The following is a 15,647-nucleotide window of genomic DNA, read 5'->3' on the forward strand; positions in this document are numbered from 1 at the left end:
CCTCCATGAATGAGATGCCTGCTTCTTGCTTCTATTAGCCGCGGGTAAGGTGTGTAGAAACTGTGGTTTTATCTGTGTGGAATGCAACTTTTTTTTTTTAAAAAAAAAACAACAACATTGAAGCAATGTAGAAATGTACACGAAAAATGCAGGATTGAACCCGGGACTCTGGCATACCATTCAGCAAATTCATGGCCAAATAGAAATATTCCAATACTAATGCTTCAACAGCTCTCGAAGTTCAAAATTTTCTACATTTCAATCAAACAAAGATGTAAGAGTTATTCCAATAAAAATGTCAACCTTGATGGTCAAAATTATGTATAAGTGAAGAGGAATGTGCTGCATATTTTTATTTTTATAGAACATCGTTAGATTTCCAATATGCAATATATGTGTTTCTAAACACTAAAATTTGTCTAAAAAATTAGCTCATGAAGTACTATCCCACTACCTTTGATTCAGAAGATCCAGATTCATAGGATGCCAATTGCGTCAGTCTGTCACCTTCGTTATTTGAAGAAATCTTGGTATATAAGAAGAAAGACTACTAATTGTAAATTTCCTGGATTATATATATATATTTTCATTATATAAATAATAACCCGTGGCTCGACAGCCCTTGAAGGGCCTAGTCATATCTCCCGACTGCCAGTCTCCCTTCCACAATCATACATAGAGGTGTGGAGATCTTCAACCGGTATTGGAGTGACGTGGGGTCAGCACGTCGAACCCCTAGCCATTATAGGAGCTTTCCGAGACCGGTTTACGCTACTCACACCCAGCTCCCCAATTTCCTCACGATGGTGGGTTGTCACCGGTCATATACACAGGCCGAGAACCTAGAGACTGAACCCAGGCGGACTCGAACCAATGCCGTCCCGCAGTCGGAGTCCAAAGCACAGCGCCTTAGAACGCACGGCCACGGAGGACTTTTCTTCATTATATGTTTCATGAATATAAAATGTAAATAAAACTTCTTCTGAAGTGTCTGTCCGTTACCTCTGGAGTTGCCCATAACGTAATTCAACAAGTGCCGTCCTCTGTGGCCAAGTTGTTAGCACAGCGCGTTACGACGCCAGGGGTCCAAGGCTCGAATCCCGGCCTCGGAATGGATGTTCTTAGTGAGTTTCCCTTCATCAATTTCATCATATCATTACCCATCCTCGTCTTTGCGATTAACCAAAAGTGGCAGAAAAGCGAAGTAAAATAAACAAACTCAATCAAGCCTAATTCAACAGGCAAAGTGATAGCAGCAACCCAACTTCCTAACTTGATATGTCTTTGAAAGTGGAGAAAACAGATGTAAGATGAGAGCTTAATGTGGAATAAAGTTAGTGTTTCCTATTAACATTACCGGCCTCACCGATGACGCAGTGGTAGCGTCGTCGCTTTGTAATCAAGGGGTCCCGGGTTGGATACCTGGTGGAGGCACATAGTGGGTCCCACTTTAAACTGTAGGTCCAGTCCCAATTAGCCTCACTGTGAACAAAGTGGACTTAGAACACCAACTCAACCAACGAACCTATTAACATTACTCAACTTCTATATTAATTTCTAATTTTCATCTTCGCATTACAAAATTGCAGGTTCTCATTAACTAAAAGTGACATTTTTATTCACAAATAACATTATTTTTATGTCAGGAAATTCAATTTTACTTAACCAAATTAGCTACGTTTATTTTAACATATTAAGGCTTTACTAGTTTGGACATGTTTTGGTGTAATTTTCTATACAATTTCTTATTTTGATGTTAGAAATTCAATTTTACTTAACCAAATAAGCAACGCTTATTTTAACATATTAAAGCTTCATTAGTTTTTGTATATTTTGGCATAATTTTCTATACAATATCTGGGAAAATTAGATACATAATCCTTTTTTACCTAAAGGTAATTATCACTTTTGAGAATCTTGGCATATTCTATTTTTATATTTCCTAATACTTACTTTTCCTTTATCAACAGTTAGAGCTCCTATTATTCATCAATTTCTTATGGATAACGAGAGCCATGAATAAAAAAAATATGTCGGTGTACTCCAGAGTCATTCCCTAAATATATAGGGGGAAGAAGAACGCTAGATAATATGTGAATTTATTAGGTTCGTGCAAGGGTCCTAATACATCACAACATGAAGATGTTTCTCTCTCCCTCCTCTCCCCTACTATTCTCCCCGCCTTATCGCTCCCCTCTCCTATTCCCCGCTGTCTCTTAAGAAATAAGAAATGTGCACGAGAGAAATACTAGCGAAAATATGGTAATCCTTTAACTTATCAGTCGCGAAAAACAAGATGCTTAATTTTTCCATCTGCAAACTTGCAAAGAGTCCATTCTGCGGACTGGCTCGGAGGATGCTAATAGAGCTCCAGAGCAATTTCTGTGGCGTCGGAGAGTCGCCAGCCTCCCCGCCATGAACGAAATCCTTGAATTTCTGTTTTACTGAACCGGGACGACTATTTTACCATAAAAGCTTTTTCTACAAGAATCTTTCATCGCAGGCTTGTGGGAGGACCACGTGACTGATCTCCTTGAAGAAGGGAAAGAAAACGGCTACGGGGAAAGGACAATACGAACTGCATGCGTTCAAATAGATATCGCTGTACACTGCAACGAGAGAACGTGGAGAGCCAAACGATTTCGGTGTGCATTATCTTCCCTCTTCGAGGAGAGGGGAAGGGATTGCTTTAGCCTTATCTATGGTGCCTGCCTTATTTTTATTCGCAATACTCTTATCTACAAAAATGAATGATAATTGTGATAATCGTAACGTAAATCGTAAAGAATAAATTCAAATTTTGTACCACATTCTCTGGAGTTCGGTTTCAATCAGCACCATTTCATAACTTCTCACATTTTCGGTTGTAACTCTGAATCGAATTCTGGCCTAAACGAACATGTACAACTATCTTCCCTTATTTGTGATAAATTGGATGTGTGATCGGGAAAATTGTTGAAGGGCGGAATAAAACTTTTTTCGGAACAGCTTGATTATGCACAAGTCTAACTTGTGTAGACAGCAAAAACGTGAAATATATATTGTAACGATGTACGGCGATTGAAAATATGGGAGGAAATTATCTACTTAAGTTGATTAGCATCTGATTTCGATAATTCATTCACTTTGTGTCTCTTTGGAATAAACTACAAATTCATCTCACTATTAGTGTAACCTAAAGCATCTGTAAGAATCCCGTTAAGGAAAAACTTCTCATGTGATTGGCATTTGGAATTTTGAAAGTATGTAATTGAGATGCAACAATACAAAATTGAAGAATTGTTAGAACTCGATCCCATTTTTTTGAATGACTACTTCCTCATTGTCCCTTCCTCCATCATTACAGAAGCAGCTACTATGCACATATTACTTTACTTTGCAGCAGCATCAATGCTCTTCTCGTGTGATAATGACGTTAAGTGGTGTAATCGTATCCACTGCAAATTCTACGCTTAGTTTATATTTTTACTACTCCGAAGTTAAAATCCTAAATGAAATAAATATGTCTCTACTGAAGGTTGGAACATGTTGCAATCGCAGCAGTGCTTGCTCCTTGTTGAAATCAGGTTAAACTGTGGACCAGCCTTTATGATGTAATGTGTTGAAGCATTTAATGTATGCGCGCACGCGAGAAAGAACTAATTGTGCTGTTATGAGACTGACATGCACGTTCGGTGCGACCGCAATAAAGTTATCACTTGGTTTGCCAATCCTTTCCTTCTTCGTCTAGACTGATGCGGTGATTCACCTCATGGGTAGGCTTGGGTTTATCGACCATGGAGCTCCCAGTAACGGGCACACACAAACTCACGCACACACACACACATGCACGCATATGTGATGAAGGCAAGGAGATATTCATCCTTTTTCGTCTTACCGAAGAGCACACACACATGTACACAAAATGTAACGTCATCCGCAAGCCTTCGGTTGCGGCAGAGTCGTGGGGATCTGCAAGGAGAACCTAAATCACGTGTACGTGTTCTCGTGCTACGACCTTGTTTGGCGTGCCCGAAGGAACGCGAGGAATGCGTTTGAGTTGATACAGCACTTACCTGGTTCTGCGAACGTGATGATCTCAGATGTCCTGCCGTAGAAGTCGTCCTCAGGTTCCGGGGAGTGGGTGGTTTCGAGGAAGTCACGCGTGCCGTCGGCTCGACTCAGCGTCTGCCACACCACTTCCTTCGGGATCGGCGGCGAGGTAATGTTTGGTTCCTTCTTAAGTCCCAGTTTGCTAAGGATCTGCTGCTTTATGCTGTTCAGGCGTAGCTCGTCAGCCTCCTTGGGCTCACCGTGGCTGGGGTGCTGCGACATGCAATTGGAACACGCGTGATGGTAGTAGGATCTCGTGTCCGGCGGATCGAGTTGCGAATCCAGAGCCGGGAGAAGAAACGGACAGAATATCACGATCACCGTTCCGATAATATAGGACGATCGAGGCGCCATAATTTCATCAGCAGGGCTTTCCGTGGGGAATTCCGAAGCACAACCACTAGACCAGGCGGGACGGCGGGAGGAGACACCACATTGCTACGTACGCCGACATGTAAGCTGCAAGGTATCGAGGATCGTACATGCACGAAGCACCGGCCCAACTTGGAACGCCGATCACGTCACTTTGTGTCTGGTCGGTAAGGTGGCAGAAGGCACACTGCGGAGAGTTCCAACCCATGCGCAGCGCACTAGACACGTGACGGCTTTCGGCCACGTGCAGTTAGTTCCGTACACTGAACGCACGCCGACTCTTCTATTGGATCCGCGGACCGAGAGGCCAGGAAGAGATGCTTTCTAGGGGAGGTGAGAAAAGAATCGTCTCCTGCCAAAAGAGCTGCGGGGGTTGGACGTATCGAGACGCACGCGTCCGTGGAACGCCCAAAATCTAACCTGACAGGGAAGACTCCTCCCAAAGCTAAGTTCAAGCACATGGTTCCGGGGATTCACCACCTTCCTTCCGAACTATTACATCTTTATTATAATATATCCTGTAGGGCAGCTCATTTTTCGTGTATATAACCAACTCTGGATAGACGGTTCAGTGGACCTCAACTTTACGTAACTTACTATTCAATTATGACGAGATTTCTAATCCTCCTGTAAATTAATACATTATTATATTTAATGACTACAATTCCACAACTCCATGGCGGAGTGGTTAGCACACCGCGCTCCAGCTTCAGGCGTCCCAGATTCGAATCCCGGCCTGGAGATAATTGTTCTTTGTGTCACTTCGTCAATTTCATCATATCATCAGCCATCCTCATCTTCGTGATTAGCCAAAAGTAGCAGAAAAGGGAAGTAAAATCAATCAATCAATCAATCAATTAACAACTTATTTTTTGGTTTTCTGCTATTTATAAAGAGATAGAAAATGGTCACTGATGTCAGTAAAAGTCAGTTTTTAAAAGAATTAGTTTGTGAAGCCAGTATCCTTTTATTCCTGTAATTTTTTTGTTATCGCGTTTTTGGAGATACATGGCATTTCCTAGTGGGATGACATTTCTTTTTTAACTTCAATTAAATATAAGACATTCTCTTTCGTCAGCTCAGTTGTGACGGTATTTATGAGTTCTGACTTTTCGCGATAGCTGAAAATGTTTATTTAAATTGCACTTCTTTAAAGACCCTACTTGCTTCGTACTGTTATTCAACGTTACATTACGAATACACCTTTGTTTACATTATATTAATCCTGAATTTCTTTTAGAACAAAATGAGAACGTCTTGTTTTAATACAGATATTAGATTCTTGCCCCCCAAAAATATGTGCCGTGACTGGCTATGGTTCCTGATAATATGTTTTTTAATGAAATCCTAGTTCCACTTTTAAAATGTTAATATGTCGACTGACTGTATTGGTCAGTAATTAGTCAGTAGTTGGTCAGTTTTTTTAGGTGTTTTGACAAGTTAGTAATTTTGCCTCTTGCACTAGTTTGATCCCTGTTTACGTGATACTCAGGTCCACCATATTACAAATCTCTTTGTTGGTTGAAAGTTTAAATATATTATTATTAATATTATTATTATTATTATTATTATTATTATTATGGTACTTAAATAAGTTAGTTGTCTTAAGATGGGAGCCAGGAATTCCGATGAATCTGGTTATATGCAATAACATTTTGTAGAATGTAACATACCTAGACTACAGCCATTTGTAAATTGTTCAACCATTCAAAAGAGGCATTTTTTTGGAAGTAAATTTGAAACTAAACTATCCAATTTTCAGGTGTGGCGGAAGAAATATTCTACTTTGCTTTGTTTAGTTCAATTATTTATGGTAGCTAGAGGAACAACCTCCCGGATGGCTTAGTGGTAAAGTCGTCGCCTTGTAATCAAGGGTCCCCGCATTCGATACTCCGTAAAGTCACATTGCACAGTGATTCGGATCCCACTGTAAACTGCAAGTCCAGTACCGATTAGCCAATCTGTGCATAAGGTGGACGTAAAACAACAAGAGGAAAATATGACAAGACATATATTATTTCTTTCATATTCATTTTGAATGGTTAATATTACTTTAGAAAAGTCTAAAATATATATTAATTGGATCTCTATAATCGATATGAAATAAAATACAGTGGAACTTAAAAAGAAAAACGCCAACGGTTATGATTAATGATATGATTGACTTGTGAAATGGATGATGGGACACACGTAATGATACATCCATGCCTTAACCAGGGTTTAAGCCTGGGGCCTCTTTCTTCTTAGCGCCACTCCGCCGGCTTTAGTTAGTACGTGTTTGTTGTCATTTTTGTCATATTTCTGATTAGAGAGCTGCAGGAAGAGCATTTTGCTTGAGCGCCAAATAGTTAGCGCGGACGACGCTAGATGGCGTACGGAATTGAGAGGTTCTTCTGTCGAGCGAATAACGCTCTAAAAAGCAAAACGATACGAACGTTTATAGAAATGTTTATATTTCTATAAATCTTTAATTTTGTGTCGTCAGTCTCATCAAGAGTTGTGGCAAATTTCGGTGCCTTAAGTTCTCTTTGTGTTCTCCTCGGTTCTTTGGACCAAATCCTTAATAAATATATAGTTTGGTTATTATTAGCTTTCTATAATGCCATGGGTTCTGGGTCTTCCGAGGCACATTTCTGGGAATGAAACAAGCACATTTATTATGCACTATGTGTAATATATGCACAACCAAGATACAGGAGATTATTGCACTGTTCATCGTTTGAATATAACATCAAGTAGATGGGTATCACCTTGAGGAGAACATTCTTTAGCTCTCAAAGTCATACTGTTCATACTGTGCTGCAGCAATTCGGCCGAATGACCTCTATCATCCTGCGGATGTTTCCCTTGAGTTCAGCAGTTGCTTGGAGACTTGTGGTAACCTTTCGGTAACTCTACAGGAAGTTGTTCTGTGGGGCCATACCTGGTGATCTGAATGGCCAATTGATATCGCCGAATTTGAAAATGAGGCGACCAGGGAAATGGTCTCGAAGGGTTCTCATTGGCATTAATCCTAAATGACTAGCACCATCTTGTTGCATCCACATTTCGGTAAGACCGAGCCGCCTTATTTAGGGAACGAAAAAGTTGATGAACATGACGTTGTAGCGCTCAGCAGTAACTGTTACGGTTGGGATATTTCTCGATTTTCACGAGGCGTTATATGTTTCCCTATACTACGAGACGTTCGAGGTCACCTAGGTGAAGGTTTCTTATCGGCATTAGCTGTCTCACGGATGTTTTTCACAGCACGCAAGATTACCTTCTGAGGTGGTGCTTCGCGCTTCTGGATATGTATTCTGAATCGCCTTTGTGCTGTAATGATGAAGCTTCCACTAATGAGGAACACTTCCACATCATAAGAAATTTCAGCCAGTCCACAGCACCATAATTCATTACAACAATAAAATGAAAAAAATATAAACTCAAAAGCTCAGGCTTCCAAATACCGTGCATTTGAAAACTGTTAGAATATGCCTACTGTCTGAAAATACAAAATAAAATGCGTCCCATCAATATGGGCCACCCTGTATTACTCTCTCGTTATATTACTGTAATTTGTTGTTTTTCATAACAGTATCGGTTAACTCCGTAGATGTCACAACGCGAGACCTGAGATCTACAAGAAATTATAAGAACTTTATCGTTTTGTATTGACATTGATGAGAAGATTTAAGTGCAAGTCAAAACTGCCATCCGGACTCGAACCCTGGGCAAGGCATGAATGAATCATTCTGTTTGTCCGATCATCCATTTCATCAGTTCATCGCCGCTATTAACTCAACAGTTAGAAAAATTAGAAAGAGAGATTTGAGTGTGCCTAGTACCCCTAGTATGTATGCAACCTGGCTGTACAGGAAAGTTAGTTGGGTTGCCGAAAATTCAGTTCATGACATCTGAGGTTACTGGATAAGAGAGGATGTTCAAGTACAGTAAGATAAATATCTCGAACTCCAGCACGGCTTACGATGTGTCATATTAATTATTGTTATTCCGCCATTAAAAATTACAGAAAAAAGTGTAACCATTTTCATCCGTCACCTTACAAAGTGCAAGAAATGATGACGAGGAATGAGCGAATCATCAGTCTTTGATTGCGTAAGAGGTTTAAAATGTGCATTGTCATAACTCCTACATAAGTCTGCAGACAGAAAAGTTTGTTCTCTACGTGTCAACAACTTCTCTTTCTTTTTTTCTGTTTTAGAGCTGGTGATAACTCAATAGTAGCATGTAGAGTGATATTTTAGGCAATGGCACCCATGTAGTTTCAAGTGAGATGTCTGGAGAAGATAATCTTTGCATTACCTTTATTTCCTCAGAGCTGCATTGTCACTGGTTTCGTGTGGGTACGCTACACACCATTGTTGCCAACTGTCAATATTTAGTTGCGTCTAATTGGTTTCTAAGTTTCGAAAATACTTAAGTTACGTCTTGGAAAATCTCAAGGGCAATCCACATAGTCTGTACACTCCTTGATGGAAACTAGAGAATGGGGATAAAACATTTCGAGCAGTTCTATACGTTTCTAAAGTAGCATGTAGAAAGACACCTTGTTATACGTGCGATTGTCTCACCCATGAATGTTTATGATTGTTCCTTCATCTATCTCATTCAATCACCATTGATTTTCATAATTGTGATCAGTGAAAAGTGTTTGAAAAAAATGTAAAATAAACCAACAACATTATTAGATTTCCTATTCATCACCATCGTGTTTGTATATTTACGAGTAAAAAAATATATGTGACTTGTCATGTAAAATTTGTTTTAAAAACTACAAAACGTAGCATACTTTGAACGTGTAAAGTACATAAATACTTACAAATACGAAGATTTTAAGTTGCCGCCTCAAAAAACTAAAACACACACACACATAAATTGTGTGTATTATTTACCTACATCTCATATGTGTTGATTTCTCTTGATTCTGGAGGCAACAATACTCGTTTAAGCAATATGTAAATAATTTCTTACAGTTTGACCGTGGTTGTTGTTATGAATATTATTATTAAACAAACGAAGGATAATATTTTTTACGGATTCGTAAAAAAATCTTCCCGAAATAATTCACCATGCGCATCACTAATTATAAATCCTGCGATATCATTACGTCATTAGATATCTACATTGACTTGCACCGATTAATCGGAGCAATCATGATATCTTATGTTGAACTAAGCTTGTCTTATTTTTTCCTACCTCTAGTAGATACTGAAATATGAACAGTGGTCGAAGGCATTTGGACTAAAAAGGTAGTTGAACTTTTCTAACAACTTTGATTATTCCTACCCTAAATTAACTACGACAGCAAACCAAAACTTGCAACTCCAGCTGCTTGTAATGCACAGAAGCCACGACTTAGTTATTCGAGTTTATAGTTAGTTTTCACAATCATAATATTGGATTACTCCAAGCTAGTTAGTAAATTTATTTACCCCATTTTATTCAGACTGTTCAGTTTGTTTGGATTACAGTGATGAAAATCGCAGGAAAGATGCACAAACTGGGAAAATTATACTACATCTTCTGCAATACGTATTTAGAACATGTATTGAATAGAACCTTCTCTTTTGCAATATTAGGAATCAATAGAGAATGGAAGAACAAAAAACTACTTGTCGTTTGGATCGAAAGCAACCTGAGAAATAACAACAAAACAAAATAGATCATTAGATTTTACGGTTAGTAATGCCGATCTCCGTGGCAGAGTGGTTAGCACAGTGCGCTGCATCGCCAGGAGTCCGGGGCTCGAATCCTGACCTTGGCATGGGCGTTCTTTATGATTGTCCCTTCATCAATTTCATCGTAGCATCACTCACCCTCGTCGTCGCGATTAGCCAAAAGTGGCAGAAAACAAAGTACGTAGTATAAATCAAATCAATCAATCAACCGGCTTAAGTAATGAAACTTTTGTATTGCTCTAAGAACTAACCGGAATGTTGGTAACGATTGGTGAACAAGTAAATAGGGGCAAATCGAAGAGCTAACGGTATTATCAATATTCATGAATTAGAATCGTGTTTCGACACCTCTTAAATCATGATATTCTCTTAGAAGAATCCAACCGGAGTGATTTTTCACCTTTTTATAAATAGCAGGAGTCATGGAGATAATGTGCAAACTGTTTCAATTCTGCTTTCAAGTTTCCCTACTTAATGTTTTTGTTATTGGGTTGGCAACACTGTAAAGAAAACTGTTCCCATCATCTGCTGGGCGAGCGGATTTGTTTGCATGTCTGCGGCTAAGAATGAGTAGGCTGTAAAGGTATGCCACCCAGTTTTGTCCGACATACGAACATTGAACTTTTTGAATGTTTTATGTCAAATATATACAGTGCAAACACGGAATAGACAACACTAGAAAGATGTATCACCCATTCTTTATCGAAAGAGAATATTTTATTTTGTTACAGCCATGTGAATGAATTATCCTCACAGTGTATCATGTAACTTTGTCACATGCGAAACGAGATGTAATTGCTATTATATTTCACGATTTTTTCCTAAATCAGACTGTGAAAAAATGAATCGTTTGTGGCTATACTGTCCATTCGTCCGTCGGTGACATCAGTGGCGGCGATTACAAAGGGCGAGGGGGATAGTTGCCCCCATTTTTGCGACTTTCCCCCCACACTATGGCCTCGTATTGTTAAGCCTTGTCTACCAGAAGAAAATAAACTTTCTTTGTCCCCCCAACAAGTATTGCACCCAATCACCGCTAATGGATGTCACCTATCTGTATTTCAGAAACTACCACTTAGCGCAATATGTATTTGTCGAATTGCTTTTATAACGTTACTCAAAGATAACCTTCGACATTTTCTTAACCTTAAATATTCATTCGTCTTTACCCTCATTAACCTTAGGGATGCAGTCTCCTTTTATTATTACTGTATGACTTTAATATGTTTAGTTTCACTTCATCATTCTATGATCTTTATTTGCCGATCTCCATGGCGTAGTGGTTACAGCGCGGCAAGTCGCAAGGAGTCCCGGGTTCGAATTCTGACCTGGTCATGGGTGTTCTTTATTACTGTCCTTTCATTAATATCATTATATCATCACTCATCATCACCGTCGCGATTAGCCAAAAGTGGAAGAAATGTGACGGTAAATAAGAAGAATCAAATTAAATGATCTCTTCTTCATAAAATTTATTTTTGAACTGTTAACATCTCTGTGATTTCTTGTACAGTCAATGTATGATGGTTGAGGTTCGGTAAGAAAAACTGAACTTACAAATACTTTTCTTATCATTATACCCTCTGGAGATACACTCTACTCCCTACCTTGGCCTATCCCAGCTATCGTGGTGTACCGAAGTTACCGAACTTAGGCACCCGGGTTATAACACATTTACTAGTGTAGTCGTCCCACTACTCTCGCGCTACGTGACCCGCTCTTGGCTGCTTGAGGTACCAACCACTCTCCTTCTCATGAGCGCCTTGTACAGTCACGAGTTGTAATGATTCCATTGATAGTCAAATGTATTGTTACAACTCAGAGGTGTCCGTGATTGTACACGGCAGCCGTATACCAGAGAGGAGTAAACTGCTGGCCCACATGAGACACTGACACTGGCACTTCGGTCTATGAACGTCTGGCTCACCCACCTTACTCGCCCGACCTGGCAAGCAGTGACTTCTACATCTTTCCTCGCCTGAACATCGCACTTCGTGGTTGGCGTTTCAGAGACGATGAGCGCGTGATTTTCGAGGTGAAGTGCTTCTTCGACACTCAAATGCCTCACTTCTACAATCAGGTTCTTCGGCACGTAGCCCATCGCCGGAAGAAGTGTGTCGCCTTATATGGTGCACGTGTGGAAATGGACTAAGTACATCACCAACGCTCGTACCCGTAACTTTCTTTATTCTTGGTAATTAAACGAACTTTATGAGCTCCCCTCATTCTAGCAAGGGCAAGCAAAACTGTACTATCCCGTTTCTCGAATGCGAAATTCTACTATTCCTGTAGCAATCCTCCTTGGAATGTTTATCTTCTGTAATAACTAATGAAATATATTGTAAGTCAAATAACCTTACGTTTATAAAACATGTAATATCTCCTTACATTCACTTCCACCGGAGGAGACGTGGCTCTGCTTTGCTCTCCTTCGTGACATGTATGTAGGCAATGTCATTTATCTTTGCAGTGTACACAGAGTGAAGTATAGAGCGAGTTACGTTATTCCTTTCTTATGTTTTGAGGGTATCGAGGTATATTTAAAAGTCACTTCTGCCGAATATTTAGGTGGTGCATTTGTGAATATAGTGGAGCTTTCTTTCCATCTTTAATTCTTTAATTTAATCTTCACCTTTGCCGGTTGACTTAACAGAATGACCAATTTTAAACGTATCAGTACAAAATGGATATTATTGCGATCCAACAACTGTAATGAGCGACAAATGGTATAAAATAATTTTTGATTTTTTGTTTTAAGTCCACTTTATGCATAGAAAGGCTAATCGGGACTTGACCTACAGTTTAAAGTGGAATCCGAACCACTATGTGCCTCCACCGGTATCGAACCCGGGACCCCTTGATTACAAGGCAACGACGCTACCACTGCGCAATTGGGGAAGCGGTAATATGGAAGGGAAAATATATATTGTGTTATAGTGATGATGGAAATAAACATGCGTTTACTACTAAATTCTTACTTTGGAAATTTCGTTTTGACTTAAAATAAAAGTAAATATTTACAACATCTGATAAGAAATAGAACTGGATATTAGTGCACAGTGTTTTAAGGAGTTAGTCAACACATGAAAATAAATCTAGCAGACATGAATCCAAAAATATTAACGCACCATATAAACTTAATACTGTACTGCCAAGCTGCATAACGGCAATGCCATGGTGACGACAAACTTTGAGATCACCGACAATCTTGTCATCCATGGAACAATATACCCACAACAGCAACACATACGAGAAATATAGAAATCTCCATATGGTAAGATAGTAAAGTAGATTACTGGGAACAATCAATATGCATGCATTGTATTATTTTGTGTAAACTACGTGAGAAATGTGGTTCGACCAGAACTCGCACTCGGGTTTATAGCGTACAGTGACACTACTTATGCTACTCTCAACAATTTCCCTTTCTAAATCATCACTTTATAAGGAATGTAACATTCGCAAAACCCTACATAACTTACTCTTCTTGATCAGTTATCATCTAAAAAAAATCGTGCAGCTATTTACAAATCAACTCTACTTATTTGCCATAAGAAAGACAAACTCCTAATTTGATGGTCGTGAAACTACGGTAGTAGGTCCTCCTTGATTAGAATGTGAAGAACATCATCTTCGAAAAAGATATTATCTACGAGTTTTTCTGCGTACATCGTCTGAGGTAGGTCGTTAGCTCGTTGCCTGAAGTGAAACGTAGGCCGTTTTTTCCTATGCGATTTCCTGGCCTCCAACGATCACTATTCTTGTTTCAAATTGCTTGAAAGCCCCTGGCCATGTTTTATGGTGGCTAATGAATACACAGTTTAATGTTTGTTTGCGTACACACTCTCGTCTGGCCAATTGAAATTTTAATTGAAACATCATAGCTTGTATACCTTGCGTGCAACGGTACATGTAATTTTGTGCTGCAAAGGAGGAATTCTAAAACGAACATGCCTCTCAGTCCGTATAATGACAAGGAATGGTATAGTCTGGACCCACCATTGACCAAACTTTTTAACAAAGATATTTCGATACTAGTCTATTGGTATTTGAGTACATTTTTCAATGTCTACATATAATTTTTTTTAAAAATTTGCACTAGAAGCACTTTTTGTGATGCAGTGCCTTCAATCAATTGACATTTCTCTTAGGAAGAAGATTTGTGATTTGATTTGATTTGCTTTATTTTACTTCGCTTTTTGTGCCACTTTTGGCTAATTTGCGAAGATGGGGATAAGTGATGATATGAAGAAATTGATGAATGGACACTCACAAATGTCCATGCCCAGGCGAAGATTCGAAACCGAGACCCCTGGCGTCGTAGCGCGATGTGCTAACCACTCCGCCACAAGGGCCGGCTCTTAGGAAGAAGAAAAGCACAGCATGTTGTGAAGGAGCGTTTTACGTTGTACCCAAATAGGTATCCGCAGAAAACCATAACAGAGGTTGAGAAGAAGATGAAAATGCAAAAATAGACTGTGTCGTTTGCTATGTGGAGATAGATTTTGTTTGTGTCGTTTAAGAAAAATATGAATTGTAGCTTTCCTGTGATTCGAACAAGTGTTCTCGGGTTATACACTTATTCGTGTCGTTTATGGAGCTTTGTAACATCAAGTTATAATTAATTAATCATGATGAATTTCCCGTTTTGCCTAAATAAGTATTACTACAGACCAAAGCTTATGGACGGAGTTGAAGATAAAGAAATAACATTAGGAGCGAAGAAAAAGACACAAAAGAGGGCTTGAAGATAAGAAAATAAATATTTTAAACTACACTAAAGAGAAGTAGTCGCTGAAAGATGGAAAATATATGATGTAGTTACGGGGATGAGTTAAATGAAGGAATGTTCCCATTTATTCTTATCATCAAAGCCGATAAAATAGATTGGCTTACAAGAAATATAAAGATAAAATCAACAATTATCTTCGAAATAGAATCAAAAGACGAGAATAGGCTGTACCATGAAGCAATGAGGTAAATCAGAAAATCAGTTCATTTATTATTACAATATATTTTGGTGTAGAGAAAGAGTGAGGCACAATTAAACATTGACAAAGCTTGCCTCTCGTTCCTCTTCTACCAGTGGCGGCGATGGGTTCCAAAACGGGGGGGGGGAGTTTACTTTCCATTGGTACATAAGGTTTAGCTTAGTGCGGGGACAAAAGTGACAAAAGGGGGGCAATTGGCCCCCACGCTTCCCACCAATCGCCGCCACTGTCTTCCACTAATATAAAACGATGGAGTGAGTGTTCTCTTTGCTTGCCAACTCAAAGCCAGTTCATAGTGCTAAAGGATTACAGGGAATATTCTATTTATTTTCTTGTTTTTTTACGTTACTTCTCTGCCTGTTATTTGAGTTTGTGTTTTGAGTCCACTTTATGCACAGATAGGCTAATCGGGACTTGACATACAGTTTAAAGTGGGATCCTAACCATTGTTAGCCGCCACCGTGGATCGAAACAGATTGATTACAAGTCGACGACGTTACTACTACGCCAT

The 15,647-nt window shown here is 39.3% G+C and overlaps 1 protein-coding gene across 3 annotated transcripts in view; it reads right to left on the minus strand.

The window, feature by feature from the left end:
- LOC145998790 (inhibin beta chain-like) overlaps window positions 1–4,630 on the minus strand; it is a 220,223-nt gene extending 215,593 nt beyond the window's left edge. For all 3 annotated transcript variants that reach the window (XM_083135388.1, XM_083135387.1, XM_083135389.1), the window contains exon 1: window positions 4,056–4,630. In XM_083135388.1, the coding sequence (XP_082991514.1) occupies window positions 4,056–4,446 (391 nt within the window). In that variant the 5' untranslated portion in view covers window positions 4,447–4,630. The remainder of the gene's footprint in view (window positions 1–4,055) is intronic.
- Between the last annotated feature and the right edge of the window lie 11,017 nt (window positions 4,631–15,647).

The sequence above is a fragment of the Lepisma saccharinum genome, chromosome 14 (assembly GCF_977018435.1).
Source record: "Lepisma saccharinum chromosome 14, izLepSacc3.1, whole genome shotgun sequence".
NCBI lineage: Eukaryota > Metazoa > Arthropoda > Insecta > Zygentoma > Lepismatidae > Lepisma > Lepisma saccharinum.